Source organism: Eumetopias jubatus, unplaced genomic scaffold (genome assembly GCF_037043125.1).
Source record: "Eumetopias jubatus isolate StellerSeaLion01/CBP00866 unplaced genomic scaffold, mEumJub1_p1.0 scaffold_1, whole genome shotgun sequence".
Taxonomy (NCBI): Eukaryota; Metazoa; Chordata; class Mammalia; order Carnivora; family Otariidae; genus Eumetopias; species Eumetopias jubatus.
In genome coordinates, this window is record NW_028274807.1 from 51,787,301 (window position 1) to 51,807,061 (window position 19,761).

Genomic DNA, 19,761 nt, shown 5'->3' on the forward strand with positions numbered 1-19,761 from the left:
AACCACCTGCTCGGCGCCGCGTCCAGGGAAGCGGGGAGAGAGGAGGGAGGGGGGGAGAAGGGAGGAGGGAGAGGGGAGGAGGAAGGAGGGAGGGGGAGGAGGGAGGGAGGAGGAGGAAGGAGGGAGGGGGAGGAGGGAGGGGGAGGAGGGAGGGGGAGAGAGGAGGAGAAAGGCAGCTTACACACGCCTTCCAGTCCCTCCACTCAGAGCAGCCCGAAGACCGCTGCCGCTGCCGCCGCCGCCGCTTTCGCTGCTACCGCTCTGCCACCTGAGGGGACCGCCTGGACTCGCCGCCCCTGTTGCTACCCTCGGCGATTCCTTTCTAGCACCGGCCTTTTTATGCACACTGCCACTACCATTAAATATTATTATTCCAAGAGAAGGAGAATAACAGACCAGACTAAAAGAACCACGTACACCTTTCCGAAATACTCAAGTGTCTCCAGGGAAGAGAGGGTCACCGGTGCTTGGAAGGGCAGCCCAGGGGCCAAGGGCAGGTGTTGAAGGGGAGGGAGGAAGAGTTGGGGCACTGCGTGGTGGAAAGTTGCTTGCGGCGGAGACCCAAAGGTCCAGCGCCCAGAGCCCAGGGGGGCCGTGTGTCTGGGAGAAGCCGCTGCCCCTGCGTTCGGACCTGCGAGCTCGCGGGCAGCGCGGGGCCGGGGACGACGCCCCCTCCTGCGGCGCGGACTCTGTCGGTGGCCCCCGAGGAGGAGGAGGAATATGGAATCGAAGGCGGGCCCCTCCTGCCGTCTAGTCTTCTGCCTCTTGATCTCCGCTGCTGTCCTCCGGCCAGGTGAGCAGGGGCCTCAGAGCAGCCCCAGGCCGATGTGGGCCGGGGGTAATTTCCTAAGTCCCCGGCCAGGGCCTCGCACCTCCCGGGCAGTGCGCCCGGGCGTGTGGGGGAGGTAAGGGGACGGCGGTGCGGGCACAGAGCTGGCCCTGGGTTCAGTCACCTGTGCCGCACGTTTGGGCCTGGCCGGTTGGCTCAAGTTTGGGCAGGGACTGGGGGCATTGGGTAAATCTCCAGGAACTTTGGGTGCTGCGGGCGTTGGGGCTCCAGGAGCCCGTGGGCAGGATTCATCTGGTTCTCTCTCCTTCCTCCTGCAGCTCCCGCCTAGGTGGCGAGCCCTTGCCCTCTGACAATTCCTTCAGTCTCTGGATATCAAAGCCCGCGTCACTGCGCTCGGGGCAGTTTTCCTTTCGCTTAGCTCGGTGGCAATAACTGCCCGCACTTTTTTGTATTAAATTCCCTGGTAACTTCCCCCCGGTAAGAGGTGAAGAAGGGAGGGATGGAAGAGAAGGGGGGCGCTTTGATCACTCCCTTAAAAACCTACAGCTTAAATCATGGTTTGAACTCCCCTCCCCCATTGTCTGGATGGGTAGTGATTGCAGGGGTGAGTGGTGGTAGGCAAAGAACACAGCCTGAGCTGGAATTAGCATCCAGGGTTCTGAGACCTTAATGAGCGATTTGTGGATTTTTTAGGACCTGTGATTCAACCTCAGTTTTTAGTTATGTACTGAGTCCCAGAACAAAAATAGGCAAAATCCCCAATAACTAAAATATCTAGTCGGGAATCCCTTTCCGACCCTAGGGACGGCCCCTGGGGCTGTCATCCTGAGACCCATCAGTCGGCTGACTCGAGTTGGTCCTTACAGGGCATCTTGTATGTTCGCCGTCAGTTGATAGAGCATTAGGTTCATTTTATCGCTAGACTTGAGGATTTTTTGGAATTTTTTTCTCCATTTGAAGTTTTATCTCTAGCCCTTCATAGATAATTTGCAAGTAAAACTCCTACTTCCTGGTTTGTTTCTTTGTTATTTTTTTTCGGCTTCTGTTTGTTCTCGTGCCCTTTTCTTTAGTTTTTGTTAAAGAAAGACTCACTTCCCTTTAGCATCTTTAATTTCTGCCATCCCTTCAGTTGTTGGCAAACTGAGGCCAAAAACAGGTTTGAAAGCCTCTGGGTCTCTCCCAGGAAGAGAGGGAAAGTGAGGCTGGGGACTAGAGTCTGAAGATCACGAGTGTTTGTGAACTGCTGCTACTGTGTCGCTAGTGGTGGTGGTGCGGGAGGGGGGTGCCCTCTCCGGATCTCTTTATGATAAAGTTACATTTCTGGGTGAGGTAATGATCTCACCTGCAATTCTGAGGCTAGAGAAAGAAGTGTCTGTGACAAATCTCTGGCTCTGGGGCGGAGCCTGTGAAACGCGAGTAGAACCGAATTTAAAGCAGGTGGGGTGGGGTAAGAACATCCGGTGGTGGGAAGGGGAGACACCCTTGACTTTGGCACATATGTGTATTTCACTTTTTCAAGATCCGATTGTCCCATGTGAGAGGGAAGGGTACTCACTCTGGAGCCGAGGGGAGAGGAGGGTTGATGGGGTGAGGTCGTTGGTAAAATGCAAAGATCCATCCTCCCACAGTTGGTTTTCAGTTTAACCCTCTGGTCATTTTGAGAGTGCAGTCTCACCTACACCCACACTCCGGGACCACTCGCACACTCCCAGTTCCCTTTTCCGTGCGGTCGCTCTGGGATTTATTTTCCGTTGAGCCACCTCGGGGGACAGATTTTCCCTCACATTTAACTGCTAAAAAGGGAAAGGTTCCGCTTTCAGACTTCCTTGTACGGGATTCTTTTGGAGCGGCAAGCTCGCGTTTCCACCAGTACCCAGCTGCGCGCTTTCGGTGAGCGGGGAGTGTTCTCGCCGCGCTGCCGACCTCGGCTGATCTGAGGGTCAGAAACCTCAGCCCCTCAGATCAGTGGTTTCCTTGAATTTATCGGGCTGGCATATGTGCGGAATTTTTGGTGCCGTGTCACTGTGTTTTTTTAAAGAAAGGGTTGTGGCACTAAAAGTGCCTTGTCCAGACTTAGGACCCAAGTCCTGCAAGGGAAGTGCGCCTCCTTCGGAGCCCTCTGCGTAGCTGAGCCCGGTGGGGCTGCAGTTCCAATGGCTGGCTTAACCAGAGACTGATTTACCCGCCGGCAGCCCTTCATTTCCGGAGCACTTTTAGTAGTATGTGTCGAGACCTAGAGAACAAAAATTCGAGTTTGTGAAACTGCTCCTGCAGGTCTTTTGGTCTGTAGTTGCCAAGTAGTCATTGATATGGTTCTGGCATGACATGTTACCTGTTTTGAAGGGAGGGAGAGAATATGCATGAACCACAGAAACTGAATTTGGAGATAAAGGCAATGAAGTAAGTGCTCAGCATCCGAGGAAACAAAAATCTCATTATCCTTGTAGAAAGAGCGTCAGCCTGTGGTGACATTTTGCATTGCTTTAAAAAATGCTTTCCTTGATTATTTGCAACAAGGAGGTGGGACCCTGCAGTTAACTGTTTCTTCTCAGGGGTCATTTGTGTGCACCGCTCTCAGGAATTTTTCTTAATTTCTTACAAGGTTAATTCCAAGACGTAAGCACACTTAAAGTTTCCTCCCCCCCCCCCACACACAGTGGGTTATTATGTTTTCAGCACATTCAGTTTTACCTCAATAGGCCATGGGGAAAGCATCAACTCAAATAATGTCCTTGCAGACTGCCTGATGTGGGACTACCAAAATTTATTAATTTAAAAACTGCAAACTGCTTAGTTACCAGTAAATATTGCTTTTTCCTTGATGATTTATTTAATCCAATAGCAATTTACAACTTAATGGGGTACTATTTTCAGTAAACTGCTTTTCTAGGCTTGGCTCAACATCATTCACCTTTGGGCACTTGAGCAAGTTATTTCACATACTCGGGCCTTGGCTCTCTCATGTGTAAGTAAAACAGTGGACTAAGGATCTATTCTCTGAGATCTCTTTAGATCGAAACAGTTTCTAATGACTTAAGGTAAAAAGCTGATTTGGGCAAGGCAGAGTCGTTATCCAGTTGTATTTTTCTAATGCTTTCAGACCGACTGAATGGATACAGTTCATATAAATTGTGTTGCTAGAAAATGTCAATGGAACCCAATTGCGAATTTTCCATCTTTTTTCCTACTTGTATAAATCCATTATAATATCTTGTGCTTACTCCTCCAGGCCTGAACAGGGCTATTAAAAAAAAAAAAAAAAGTGTGATAGAGAGGAATTAATATCTCACTGTCCTGGGAAAAGAGACCCCAACAGTGGGAAAGATTTTTAGGTCTCAAAAAACCCCATTAGGTAACCCATCTCTCCTGGAAGATTGCCTCTATTTTAACTGCATATGTGGTTCCTAGAATGAAATGTAAGTGATGGTTGATGCTAATATGTTCATGTGACAAAGCCTGTGTGTACATCCTAAAGATGCCCCTAAACAAAATAGTTGGTTTTAAGTGCAATATAGAAGGAAATAGAAAATTGAAAAGTTTTCCTGTGGTTTTAAAATCTATACAAATCCAAAATATTTTTGTGACAAAATTCCAAACTTTTCCGGACTTTTATCTAACTTATCTTTTTAAATAGAATTTTGGAAGAGAATGCTTGTTTGCTGTTAACTTATTAAAAAGAGGAAAATCAATAAAAACCTACTTTAATAGTCTTGAGTGTTACCAGAAATTATTATTATTTTTTTTATTGGAGTCAGCACTCATGTGTTCAGTTTTCAGTTATGCCATATAAGAGTGTTCTGACTTAGGGAAAGCTATTTTTCCGTTCCTTCTTATTTCCCATTTGTAAAATTTTCTTCCTTTGTAATGCATGGTTTTGATTTTGATGAAATTAGTAATTACCTTGCTCAGCATTTTGAATTTTTCAACTAAAACATGCTATATTAATTAAGACTTTTATTATATTATTAATAGAAAAGCACTATTACATTTAATTATCATTGTGACCATTTTTTTTGTCAGGCAAAAATGTCTGTTTTCTTTTTTCTCCTTTTTCTTTTTTTCCCTCAAGTTTTCATGTCGCTAAACACAGGCCTTTGTAAAATTGAGCACTAAGTTGTCTGCATAACTTGGTGTTAGATGGCAGTATTTTGTCATACAGTATCTTAAATGCTTTATAATCTCCTTGTTTCATAGTCTTAAACACATTTCTTTCTGTTCTGGCCATTTATTTAGCATAAAACATCATCAAAGAGTTCTAGCTCTCTAAAGCTGTTAACTCAAGCAGACACATGCATATATATCCCAAATATGCAGGAAAGCAACATAGGTGCAGCTATGATAAAATAGCATGTATAGGGCGCCTGGGTGGCTCAGTTGGTTAAGTGTCTACCTTAGGCTCAGGTCATGATCTTAGGGTCCTGGGATCCAGCCCCGCATTGGGCTCTCCGCTCCGTGGCAAGGGTGCTTCTCCCTCTCCCTCTCCTTCTGTGATCTCTCTCACTCTCACTCTCTCTCAAATAAATAAATAAAATCTTTAAAAAATTTTTATTTATTTATTTATTTGACACAGAGAGAGAGAGAGAGAGACAGAGAGAGAGGGCATACAAGCAGGGGGCGTGGGAGAGGGAGAAGCTGGCTTCCCGCTGAGCAGGGAGCCCAATGCAGGGCTCAATCCCAGGACCCTGGGATCATGACCTGAGCCGAAGGCAGACACTTAACCAACTGAGCCACCCAGGCGCCCCTAACATATGTCTTTTATATTTAAGAAGAAGATATTCTAGACTATTGGATGAGGTTAAATCCTATAGTTATTACAAGTATCCTTATGGTATACAAACTATTATTATATATTTGGAGTCACTGATATTTCCATCCAGTTGATTCTTTGTTTAAATAACAAAATTTATATGCTTCCCTCCCCACCTTATTACTAGATGTAATATCATACATATTTCAGCTAGGACTAGTTCTAAATGTGCTGTGGTATTCAGTTTTGTTTTTATGGTAACCTATTATCATAGTCCATTATTGTAGTGTATGTTCCAAGAATGAAATTGGCTTTTAGTGTTTACTCTCTTATTTATCCAGTTAGTTCTCAGTTATCCATTCCATTCAAGGGGAAATTGGTCCAACCCAAAATAATTCTAATCAAAGGATTACTTAATTCAACTTTGAGTTGAAGTATTTCAATGAACATGCCTATGTCTAAGAATTCATAGTATTGCAACATAATGAAACTAAACTCCAGGAGAATAGATTAATCAGAAATTAGATCCCTGTCCACCTTCTCTGGCTTGTTAGCCAGCCCTGCCCCCCCCCACCTTTTTCCCCTAAAACTGCCTTCTCTATTACTACATGAGCCATACATCCCATTATAGCCACGACAGTCCTGGTTTATCCTGATGTCCTGATTCAGTTATTAATGGTACCTTATTTCACCCTCAAAAGTGCAGTTGGGATGACAAATTATATAGCCACCATGATTATTAATGATGTGTCTGTTGATATGTCTGTCTTAGACTACTTAACTATAAGTACTGTCATCCTGACAAAATGCATATTTCTAACCTTTTTTTTAAATCAGGTACAATGAAATATCAATAAGAGGCCACAAGTACTTTTAATGTCAAGGAGAGATGTGAGGTTATAGCCTGGAACCTTAGAATATTGTAGTGGGTGTAAAACATTAAGGATCCCATATTTGGAATGGAAAGCAAATTGACCTGAGATACCAAGAGAATAATGGTGTTTGAAATTCACCTGGGAGCTATACTTCTTATCTAGGGAAGGCTGATTTCAGTCTGAGAAATTCCTTCTCAGCCATTTTGCACAATTCCCATTCTGTTCTTGTTTGAGGTTTCTCAGTAGCTCCACTATTAACTGGATTTGAAAATAATTATCAGGGATACATATATAGTTGAAGGAAGCTCTTAAGTCTTTTTGTACATGTAAGTTACAGTTGTGTCACAACTGGTGACCTGACTAGGGGCAGCCAACAATATGGCTAGGACAATTTTTGCCAAGACTGACTATTCCTAATTAGGCACCCATGTGTTATTTGGTCCATTTATATAAGTGTTTCAGGTACTCAGAAAACCCCAAAAGGGAATTGAGGTAGGAAAGGTTGAGAGAATATTATCTAAGCACACAAAGTAAAGGATGCCATGGTTTTATCCTCACTAATAAGGCCGAATGAAGGGAGAGGGCATTGGTCACTGTGGCTAAAACTCTTGTCAGCACATTTCCGAGTATTTTCCCTAATGGTCGGAGGGCTTATGGGTATGGAATTTACCTAGTTCCAAATCAAGAAGAAAACATAAAAACATGTGTAGCTACTGTTACTAAATTTTTGAACCATAGAATATCAATTAACTAGGCTGTGTAATAGAGCACTCCAATACATAGTGGTTTAAACAGCAACAATTTTATGCAGTTCATTATTTTGCATTCTGGCAACTTAGTCTGGAGAGTTGGGTGTTTTTCTGATTTTAGTTAGATATCTTCATTTTACTATAATTTGCTGCGTGTCAGTCTAGGCAGTTTTGCTTCTGGGAGTTGGCTGGTCGTCATTCAGGGAAAATTGACTCTTCTCCATGGTCTTTCATTCTCTAATAGGCTTCCCTAGGCTTAGTCTCTTGGTGGAAGCAGGGTTTTAAGAGAAAGCATAAATATGGAAAGCTTCTTCTGGCAAACCATCACTTTTGCCACAATCAGCTGGGGAAGACAAGTCCCAAGCCCAGCTCAAATTTAAGGGTGGGGAAATCATCTCCTACTGAATGGAAGGAGCTAAATAACTTGGCAAATAGTGTGGATAAACCCCAGGAGAGAGCATTAGTACCGTTTTTGCAGTCAGTCAACCAGTGGGGGATGTGACAGCAGCAAGTATCCTTACTTAGCCCCACACTCATTGTTTACACCTTCCTCTTCTAGATCCTATGAGAGAATATGAGAGATTGTAGAGACTCAAGCAGTGTCAATAAAACCACTATCCTATGGCTGAACCCTTATCGTCCCTGAAATAGAATTATGGAAAGTGTGTGTGTGTGTGTGTGTGTGTGTGTGTGTGTGTGTGCGCACGCGCGCGCATGAAAGAAAGAGAGAAAGAAGGAAAGAGGAGAGAAAGGGAGGGAGAGGGAGAGAGCACACACAATTTTGAAGTGTTAAAGGCATGCAAATCATGATCAGAAGTAAAATGTGATAGAAGAGGTATTGTTGGAAAAATGAGAAATTGCCTTGGACGTTCAGCTGGTTCAGTTCTCTTATTTGACAGCTGAGATAGATGAAGCCAGAGCTTAAAAGATTACCTAAAATTCCGTAGCAAATTAGTCAGTTTTTTGAGACAATGTTCTTAGTTTCATTTATGCCTAAACTCATAGGTTCCAGGTTTGGAGGTATAAAGGACCTTAAAATTACTTAGGTACTTGCCTAAGTGTCACATTGTTGGCCAGTCCAAGATTAAAACTCATGTAAATTAACTTGAAACTAAAATATCAGTGTATGTTAACTAAATGGAATTAAAATAAAAACTTAGAATCACTCATGGAAATTAACCATTAGCATATATAACAGCATTCAGTAATTGTTTATTGAGTGCTCAGTATGTGCAAAGCATTGTGCTTAGTCTGGGGATACTGCAATAAAACTAAGTACTAGACAGTTAAGGTCTTGTCACGCCAAGAAATTATGTTCTCTCGGGGAAATAGACATCGGTCAACTAATGATATAATTTGCTAGAAGTTTTGCTAGGTACTACAAGGACAAATAAAGAGCATTTTACATCAGAATGGCCAGACTTGGCCTGGACTTTAGGAAAAATTTGGCAAGGTTCTTTCAGGAAGTAACATCTGAGGTATGTGCTGAGGAATAATCAAGCAGAAGATACGGGCTGAGAAAACGGCATGAGTTAAGATGTCAACATGGGAAGGAACATGGCTTCTAACTCCTGGAGGTCACCAGGAATTCTTTGAAATCCTTCAAATACTTTTCCTGTAATTTCCCTAATTTACTCACCGGTTGAGGGCTTCAGAGAGGGTCTGTTTGATCTTATTCAAATACTCATATACAAGTAAATATTTGCATATATACTCCCCCCCCTTTAAAAAAATCAAGTGGGAACATACTATACATGCCATTTTGTACCTTTCCTTTTCTACTTAACATCATCACGTTTTGGAGAGTTAGAGATTACCCCATATCAGCACATATAGCTCTATCTCATTTTTGAAGGTGTTTTGAATTTTAGTGTACACACCATTTAACCATTTCCCCAGTTCTTGGAAATGTAGACAAAAAGACTGTTTCCAGTCTTTGTTACAAACATGACTGTAGTGAACATCCTAATATATGTTCTTGTTCATATGTGCCATTACGTTGGTAGGAAATGTCCTGAATGTGAAATTGCTGAGTCAAAGAATATGTGCATTTTTCATTTAGAAAGAAATTCTAAAATTACAGTTCAAAGAGTATATACTGTATTGTATATTTGGAAGCTGCTAAGAGAGAAGATCTTAAAAGTTCTTATCACAAGAAAAAATTGTAGCTGTGTGGTGAGATGTTAACTAAACTTGTGATAATCATTTTGCAATATATACATATATCACTGTGTTATACACCTAAAACTAATACAATGCTGTATGTCAGTTATTTTTCAATTAAAAAAGAGTGTATATCTTTAGAATTCTAACAAGAGCATATGGGGATGCCCCTCCCTCGGATTAATAGTACAGACTTTTGGAGAAAATATAACTTAAAAAAAAAACAGGATAATAGGTTGATTCTTATTTATTTCAAACTGTGGGAAAAATGAGAATTATAAGAGTAATAGGCACACACATGCTCACATGTAAGGCAAAAGCTTTAGATAGTTTGGTGCTTAAATTTATGACGTATGTATTGGGGCTGAAAATGGGTGAAAGAAGTGCATTTATAATGAATTATTATCATCACTCTTTCCACATAAGATGGTTAACTTTTAGAACATGAACTGTGTAAATGTAAGTTCATATTTCCTTTCATTTTGGAAGATTCATACTCAATGGGATCAGATTAACTAAAACAGTGGATTAAGAGACAACAACATGTGAGCCTTAAGAGTAGTTGATATTATTTTATATTACACAAATGGTTTCCAAATATTTGTGTTAGTTCATTGTAGGTAAATATACATTGTGTAGGCGGATTGACTAATGCCATTTTGTAAGCCCTGCATAATAGGTCTTACTAAACAGATTCAGTTATTTTTAAGTAAGTCATATTTTAAACAATTCTTCCAACAAGTGTGTTTTAACAGGCTCGTCAAAATTGCTTACTAGTGGATAAAAAGTATCATCTTCTGTAAATTTAGTGCCATTAAATATGTTTTACCCTGTAATTTTTAGACCTATTATAGAAAAGAGTAAAATGTATTTTTATTGCAACTTCTATATAAAAAATTTAACAATATGCCTATGAAGAGTTTTCAACAAGTATGTGCTGAGAATATATTTTTTAAACAAGGCAACAAATATTCATGATGGAATTAATATGAGTATGCACAAACTGTAATTTCAAAAATAAAGCAGTTTCTGCCTAGCATTTAGTTTTAAATATTTCAACTTGTGGCATGTATACTTTATTCTGCAAGCATTTTCTCTACCTGGTGATAGCTATGACACTTCCTAAGAAAAATGCTTATGTTGGTTATAAGACATAGGTTTTATATTTTTGCAGAGATGGGCTTGGCTCTAAATATGAATAATGCTTTTGCTATCAGATCTAAGAGTAAAATGTAATACATATTTGGATTTACCCTGTTGGATTAATCCTTTACTCAACCCAACCCCAGTGGATGGTAATCTGGTTCTCAAATAGAAATTTTCTTTTGGAAATGACTGTTTAGTATGAGATAAAATGGCTTTTCTTATCACACTAGAATGACAAATAAGTATCTGTTTATTAAAACAAAACCTGCATCTGCTCAGCTGTTTTTCTCTTTGCTGATAAGAAATATGTCTCCTTTCTAAAATAAGTGATAAAACGATAAAAAAAGAGTAGAGTTTCAGGGTATGGTTTAGAGGTTATCATTTTTCAGAATTGATCCAAAATGTTTGGTTAGAAAGGATTTGAACTTCCTGAGTAGTGATTTTATTGTAGATAGTACGGTTATACCTCTGTCATATTTAAAAAAAAAATTCTCTGCTTAATTTTTATGGAATGTCAGGGCTCACAGATTTCACAGACTTATCAATTCATAGCCTAAGTCCTATTGCACTGGAGTCCCAGGGCTTGGGTGGTGGATCTGAGCGTTAGTTTGATTTTCTAGCTCTTGTCTCTGTTTTCTGATTTGTAATGTGAGGATAACAATATTACCAAGTTATTTGATACGGATATCCCAATAAGGTAATGGAGTGTATAGCATTTTTCCGTGCCTGACACATAGTGCACTCTCAACCAATAATTGTTACGAATCACGTTTTTTAGTAATCATAAAACTATAATAATGTCAGTTTATTCATACCAGAAAAATAGGTGAAAATACCTCACTTCACTGCTTGGAGGATATATTTCAGTTCCATCTAAGTACATTTTGGGGGATTTCCATAACAAAGTTGGACTTCATATTCTTATTAGAATGTTTCATAGTCCCAATATCTGTCAAGCAATTTCAGTTTTATCAACTCAAGGAAAACAAACAAACAAACAAAAAAACCCCACAAATTGAAAATTACAATCTTAAATGTGATTCCTGCAAGCCAAAACTATTAAGAAAGAGTACACACTCTAAAATTATAAGGACAACTGTAGTTTATAAAATTATCCTTAGAAATTGATATTGTGTATGTGTTTATAATTTGAAAGATATTAGACATTAGAAAGAAAAAAATTTACTATTATAATAATTTTGATGATAAAATTATGATTTTATATACAAGGCACATTTTCTCAACTATAATTCAATAGGGGGAGCTCCACTACTTTCCTTTTATGAATACTGTAGGGTGCTTCTGTTTATTATGATTTTCTGGTGGTGTCTAATTTAATAGTGAAATTATTAAGAATCTATAATTTGAATGTTAACGATATTTTAGAAATTGAGTAATATCCTTATTTATGGGATTCAAAAATGCTTCTACAAATAATACATGCTTTAAAATCCTGGTTTTTAGTTTTCTATATCCTTTGGATAATAAATCCCTAGAAGAAATTAAAGTGGCTATACTCCTATAAGCATACTTCATACATTCTAATGTAGCAAGGCATTGAAGGAGAACAAAGTTTATTTCCAATTATAAAATACTGAATTTTTTGATACTACTTTTGTGTTACCTATTAAATGGAAACAGCTATCTATTTGAATAGGAGAGGAGAAATAGCTGGTATTCTTCTCAATTACTCTGCCTAGTTTTTTTTTTTTATTTAAATTCAATTAGCCAACATATAGTACATCATTAGTTTCAGATGTAGCATTTGATGATTCATCAGGTGCGTATAACACCTGGTGCTCATCACATCATGTACCCTCCTTAATACCCATCACCCAGTTACCCTATTCCCGCACCCACCTCCCCTTCCGCAACCCTCAGTTTGTTTCCCAGAGTCAAGAGTCGCATGGTTTGTATCCCTCTCTGATTTTTTCCCGTTCAGTTTTCCCTCCCTTCCCATATGATCCTCTGTACTATTTCTTATATTGCACATATGTGTGAAACCATATGATAATTGTCTTTCTTTGATTGACTTATTTCACTTAGTATAATACCCTCCAGTTCCATCCATGTCAATGTAAATGGTAGGTATTCATCCTTTCTGATGGCAATGCCTAGATTTTTAACCAAATGATTATAGATTTCTACATGGAACCAGTCTATACTCACATCTTTCTCTCTCTTTTATTTTCCCAACTATCCCCTTGATTCAGATAACTCCAACTATATTTTCAATCTAAGTTGATCCATCACCTGTGTGTGACCATGACAATTTATTTACCTTTTATGAGATTCACTTTAGTCACAGAAGTATTGTATCATATGATTTCCAAGAGCTTTGAAGCTTAAAGATTCTAAGATTCAAAATTATACATTGATTTAGAGAAATCTGTATAGGTTTGAACTGATGGAAAGCAATAACTATTATTGGAGGTCCAATTAAAAAAAACATTTAAAATGATGATCCCCATTTATTTTTTTATTCAAAATGGAAATTATTTTGTTGTTTTGCAGAAAATTGTATAATCCCACACATTAGACCTCCTAATTTATTACTAAAATGCTATGAGTTAAAGAAATGACCCAGTTCTCTGGCATATTTAAGAATTGCCAACACAGTGACAGCTTTTAAACATGTCATCTTGAAATAAGATGTGCTGTTAAGAGAGCAGCCTGGGGATTGAGGCCTGTAGCTTACTCATTATAGTTTTAAGGATTCTTTTAAAGTAAGTAATTGTTTTATTGTGCTTACTTTCCATTATAGATTAGAGTTTGAGAATGTGGCTCTGGAGCCAAATTGTGTGGTTTTGAAACCCATATCTCTCTTCTCCACCTAAGAATCAGGGTGACATTGGGCAAATGGCTTAACCCTTCTCCTGTCCTGACCTGTGCAGTAGGGATAAGCTCATTCAACAGTGTGATTGTCAAATAATAAGCTCTCTATAAATTGTTAGTATTATTCAATTATTTAGTCTCAGTTAATCTTTCCACCTTCCCCAAAATATGATTATAAATCCAATTTACTCCCATGAGTACATAAAAAAGAGAGGCCTCAGGTTGTTCAAAATTATAAAATTGCCAGCTATAGCTCCTCTTCACTACACCTTTTTTCCCCCCATCAAGAAATGGCATATGAATAATGGGGACATCATATTATTTTTTGGGTATAGCCTTGAATCTCCTCACTTTATAACACAAATAAGTCATCCACAAATTCCCAAACTTTGTCCACTAATTAGAAGTATCATATTCATTATGACATAATTCTCATCTGATAATGAAACATCATTGCATTGCAACTCTGAGATTGAAACCTAAATTTAAAGGTAAATTTAAAGGTGGAAATGAGACACCTTGCAGGCTGTTGTTCACAGCGTCTGAGAACATATTGTTGTTTTAGGTCATTAGTGTAAGTAGGCGAGAGGTAACTTAGGAGTATGAAAGCATGTGTGTTTAAAAGACAGGTATATGTAGACTCTGGATTCAGAGTAAAATAGAGCATGGTGATGTAATATTTTAAGGAAGTAAAAAATAAGCATAGTCTAATGGATTTCTCAAACTTCAGTCTAGCCCTTCTCTAATCTCTTCTCCCCTCTGCCTCCAAAATGATAAGATGAATAGATTCCTGCTCTGCTTAAGATAAGTCTGTGGCTCCCCATTAGAATGAGGATAAAATACAAAATCGGTTAGCATAGGGACGCCTGGGTGGCTCAGTTGGTTAAGCAGCTGCCTTCGGCTCAGGTCATGATCCCAGGATCCTGGGATCGAGTCCCGCGTTGGGCTCCCTGCTCAGCGGGGAGCCTGTTTCTCCCTCTGCCTGCCACTCCTCCTGCTTGTGCTCTTTCTCTCTCTCTCTGACAAATAAATAAATAAAATCTTAAAAAAAAAAATAAAAGTAGGAAATTCTTAAAAAAAAAATCGGTTAGCATAGCATTAAAGGTTCTAGTTACATTTTTCAACAGTCTTTCCTGGAATTCCATGCCCCAGCCATTCTTTAAATGTACCATAGCCTTCTTGTTCCCTGTCACTGTCTTATTCTAGAACACTCTCTGTCACACCCTCTCCCATCGCCCTTTCTTTGCCTGAATAACTAGTATCCCCATCCTTCAGAACAGAATTTAGATTCCATCTCCTCCAAAAATTTTTCCCCCATCTTTGTAAAGTGTCCATCCTCTGTAGTTTCAGAACTCACTTCACTTATTGCCTATTTATTCTTGCCATTCTTCCCTTGGTTTGAGATCCTGCAGACAGGGGCTGTCTTTTTAATCTTTTTTTAACTCTGTGTCTGCTGATACATAACATATCCTCAGAACATATATGATGATTGAATAAATGGATTAATAAAAATTAGAAATCTTGATTAATGAAACTTATTTAAAATTGCAAATATATTCACATATGAATAAGAAATATTTATAATGAGATAAACTTTCAATTGCTTTTAGAAACTTAATTTGAGAATGATAAGTCTCCTGAATTATGGTTCTTAACAAAACCCACAAAAACATTTGCCATAGTCTACTCAAGCTATACAAATGAAGTACAAAAAGAAATGGAATTGAGTTGGTATTTATTCAAAGATATTCCATGCTTATGGTTTGGAAGAACCAATATTGTTAAAATGTCCATACCACCCAAAGCAATCCTCAGATGTAATGCAATCTCTATCAAAATACCAACATTTTTCACAGACCTAGAACAAGTAATGCTAAAACTTGTGTGGAACCACAGAAGATCCTGAATACCCAAAACAGTCTTGACAAAGAAGAACAAAGCTTGAAGTGTCATAATCCCAGACTTCAAGATCACTACAGAGCTGTAGTAATCAAAGCATTATGGTGTTGGCACAGCAGTAAATATATAGATCAGTGGAACAAAATACAGAGCCCAGAAATAAGCCCATTCATAAATGGTCAATTAATCTACAACAAAGTAGGTAAGAATATACAATGGTGAAAAGAGAGTCTCTTCTACAAATGGTACTGGGAAGCTGGACAGCTATATGCAAAAGAATGGCACTGGACCACTTTCTTAAACTGTGCCCCAAATTAACTCAGAATTGATTAGACCTAAATGAGACATAAACATAAGCACAAAATGTAAAATTTCTAGAAAACATAGGCAATAATTTCTTTGACATCAGCTATAGAAACATTTTTCTAGATATGTCTCCTCAGGCAAGGGAAACAAAAGCAAGGTTAACCTATGTAAATAAAATAAAAAGCACAGCAAAGGAAATCATTAACAAAACGGCAAGGCAACCGACTGAATGGGAGAAGATATTTGCAAATGATATATCTCACAGAGTTAATATCCAAAACATATAAAGAACTTATAAACTGAACACAAAACAAAACAAAACAAATAATCCAATTAAAAAATGGGCAGAGGACCTGAATAGACATTTTCCCAAGACATACAAATAGCCAACACACACGTGAAGAGATGCTCAGCATCAGTAAGCACGGAAATGCAAATGCAAACCACGATGAGATATCACCTCACTCAAGTCAGAATGGCTAGAATAAAAAAGACAAGAAATAACAAGTGTTGGCAAGGATGTGGTGAAAAGGGAGCCATGCAGTTGGTGGAAATGTAAATTGGTGCAGCCACTGTGGAAAAGTGTGGAGGTTCCTCAAAAAATTAAAAATAGAATTACTATATGATTCGGTAATTCCACTACTGGGTGTTTACTGAAAGAAAGTGAAAACACTGACTCAAAAAGATAAATGCACCCCTATGTCTATTGCAGCATTATTTACGACAGCAAAAATATGGAAGCAACCCAAGTGTCCATCCACAGATGAATGGATAAGGAAGGTGTGGGGTGTATATATCTATATCTATATGAATATTACTCAGATGTATAAAGATGAGATCTTGCCATTTGCAGCAACATGGATGAACCTAGAGGGTATAATGCTAGGCGAAATAAGTCAGACAGGAAGACAAATGCCATGAGATTTCAACTCATGTGTGGAATTTAAAGAAATAAATGAACAAAGGGAAAAAGAGAAAACCAAAAATCAGACTCTTAAAATACAAACTGGTGGTTGCCAGAGGGGAGGTGGAGGGAAGGGATGGGTAAAATAGAAAAAGGGGCTTAGGAATACACTTATAGTGATGAGCACTGAGTAATGTATAGAATAAAAGAAGCTGGAGGAGGAGGAGAGGGAGGAAGGCAGAGAAGAAAGGTGAGGAAGGAAGAAAAAGAAAAAAAAAGAAATGGAAAAATGGAACTGAGTTAGCCTCGTTTTTCTTCCTGGTGCCAATCCAGGCTAACATAAAATAAAAACTTTGATAACTTTGTTCCTCTAGAGCTTCTATAAACATTGAACATTAAATGTAAGATCATCCAGAGAAATATAGAAATTAATTTAAACTAACTTATTTTTAAAACTGTAGGTTTTTCTAGGATGACTCTAAGGATACCTTCTCAATAGGCAGTACATGAGAGGTAATATTTTTATTTCTCTTACTTTTAATTCTTAGATTAAACCTGTGGAGCAGGACGTTTTCCAGAATATGGTAAAAAAAGTACAGAAAAGATTCCATGAGAAAGTGAACCAGTCATGCAGGCAAAATTTCATATATCTGTACCACAGAAAATACATGTGTATTGTGGGTCATCCCTTGAATGCTGTTAACAGTAAAATATTAGAGATAATTTAGAGAAAGTCTGGTATTGGCTTTTGCAAAAGCATTTTCTATTGAAGAATTTTTAAAATTCAGACAGAAACGCAAGAAAAATTCATGAAAAAAATGGAAATAGTTTATTTTTACTGGAAAACAAAACTTGTGTTCCTGCAGCTAACATATCATTTTAAGAAATAGGCCATTACTGAGTTTTAAAAAAAGTTCAGAATTGGAGTTAAAACTGTATCTCATTATTTGATGGTATTTGATATAGGAAAATGTAATTTTAAGTCTGATGCCTCTTCCCTGGGCAAAATAATTTTAATTTCTATAATCTTTTTACTTAAAGCTTTTTTCAGAGTTCTTGATTTATTTCTTTGCCTAACTTTGTATCCTTCCCAGTTACTCTGAATTTTAACATCTTTATCCTGGTTTTATTCTCTCATTCCTCATAAAAAATCCTATTAGGAATTTTTTACTTAAGTCTTATAGTCAAGTTGTCTCCTGAGTTCCCACCCAGAAATTTTTATATTTTTCTAATATGTTATAAGAGTACTTATCCAGATAAACCAATATAAATCTAGCACGTTGTCAGTGGCAGATCCCATTTATTGAAAACCTTTTATACTATGTATATAATAGTACTTCACAAAAGAATTACTGATATATTTGTATAGCCAATTTTAAGTTTGACAACTAAGTACTTTTTTAGTTTTTTAATTATAAAATCAAATCTTTTAGCCTTTTCAATATAGGACTTTGAATGCAGTATAGCATATGCATCAAAAAGTAGTCAGAGTAAAGGTATTATCAAATAAAAGCCAAGGAAATGGAACTTTCTCTTTCTTCAAATTTGTAAAACTGGTTGGGCCATATCAGTGACCTCTCAAGAGTCTGGATTAATCAAATAGTCTACATGACAATTAAATTTTTTTTTTTAACCACTAGAAAAACTGTTATCCATTCCTATGACAAATATTGCCTGGATTCTTGGATTCTTGGCATCTAATATAGGTTTCACGTTAACAGTATATGACCCCAAAAAATGACCCAACAAAACATGTAAGACAGTATATAAATGAGTTCTCAATTTTCTATGGAAACAGGGTCCAGGGTTAATGTGGTGAAATAATTTCATCATCAACAAGCCTTATTTTATTCTATGTAAATAGGTTTAAAAAGTTAAGTTTTATGGTAAAGGATGTGATCACAGGAAAAGTGAGTATTCTGTAACAGGAGAGGACACGTGATGTTTAAGAGGACAGATTGTTCTGCTGGGGAAGGTACAGGAGGGAATGAGAGGACCTCTCTCTGACAGAAAGAAGAGAAAGACGAGACCTGGAAATTAGCATGAAAGGGAAATTGCTATAAAAAAAAAAGATACTGCCACAGATTATTTATGTGGATCAGTAGCATTATACTATAAAACAATTTTTCTTTTTTTGCTTTGCTGATAGCTGATAATATATTCTAGTAATTCCAAGTTTGGATCTCTCCTGTTAGTAACAATCACTAAATTTCTTTTATCTTGAAGAGGGAAGAGCAATGGCTGTCTAGAAACTTCTTACAGAGAAATTTTGATGCAAAGCTCTCTTGAAATCCTGAGAATTATTGACCAAATTTAGTAGTGCTTGTCAAAATCTGCAATGTGAATTCATGATTCTTTATCAAAGTTTAGGAATCTGAATGGCATTAGTTTGCTATAAACTGAAGTTGAATTAAGGAGTGGTAGGGAATATCATTTAATAATAAAATTAAGTAAATATACAATGTGCCTATCAGTTTCCAACTGAGCATACGTGTGTATACTGTGGGGAGTGCGGAAGGCTTGTCTATACAGGTTCATGCCTCAGCTAGTGAGAATGTAGGAAGACAGTGTTTTTGAAATTCCTCCCCTACTGATGGATGGAGCATATATTATTAATATACTATTGAATGATGTGCTCTAAACCCAGGGATCAGTGTGCCTGAGGTAAACTTGAGCATTGAGCTTCTCCTGCTCTTTACCCAAAGAGTGGGGCTAGGGCTGGAATAGAGTTTACTTCCCAAGTTTGTAGAGGAAGTTAAAATTAGAGAAATGAGTGTAAGAGAGAGATAAGTGGGTGATTACTCAAATTCTAGGAAGGGAAGTCTGATGACTGAACAAATTTGAAGGAACAAGAAATGGTTATTGGAAAAGCAGATTTATGAAGACAAAAATGAACCAGTGAAATGTCTGGTTAGAACAGGTGCCTGTGCATCTGTTTGGAATCAACTGCACAATGGTTCATGCATGGACCAACGGAATAGAAATATTCTAGGCCAGCATAAAGTACAAATTTGGTCCTAGTCACCAGTTCTTTTCCTTGGTTTATTCACAAATAGAGCCCAATTAAATCCATGTTCATTGGCTAGGGACATTATTTCCCATGCTTAGATTTTGCAAGACTTTCCCTCATACCCTACCTTCCTACCCCTTTCCCTATATTCCCTACCCCTAGATATTGACTCTGTTTCCTGTCAGACCTAGACTTGACCTATCATCACATTAAAGTAAATATATTTATATTTCTATTTACCTGCTTTCTCAGTGAGTTGTGGATTTTTTTCTTTAAAAAATTAAATTCATGTGGAAGGGTATGTTTTATTTTCTCCTATCGAGTTAGGCACATTTTT

At 38.1% G+C, this 19,761-nt stretch overlaps 1 protein-coding gene across 3 annotated transcripts in view; it reads left to right on the forward strand.

Annotated features, from left to right (window-relative positions):
* Window positions 1-205: 205 nt before the first annotated feature.
* The window catches only part of ALCAM (activated leukocyte cell adhesion molecule), a 202,487-nt gene continuing 182,931 nt past the window's right edge, over window positions 206-19,761 (forward strand). For all 3 annotated transcript variants that reach the window (XM_088024393.1, XM_088024394.1, XM_088024396.1), the window contains exon 1: window positions 206-793. In XM_088024393.1, the coding sequence (XP_087880519.1) occupies window positions 721-793 (73 nt within the window). In that variant the 5' untranslated portion in view covers window positions 206-720. The remainder of the gene's footprint in view (window positions 794-19,761) is intronic.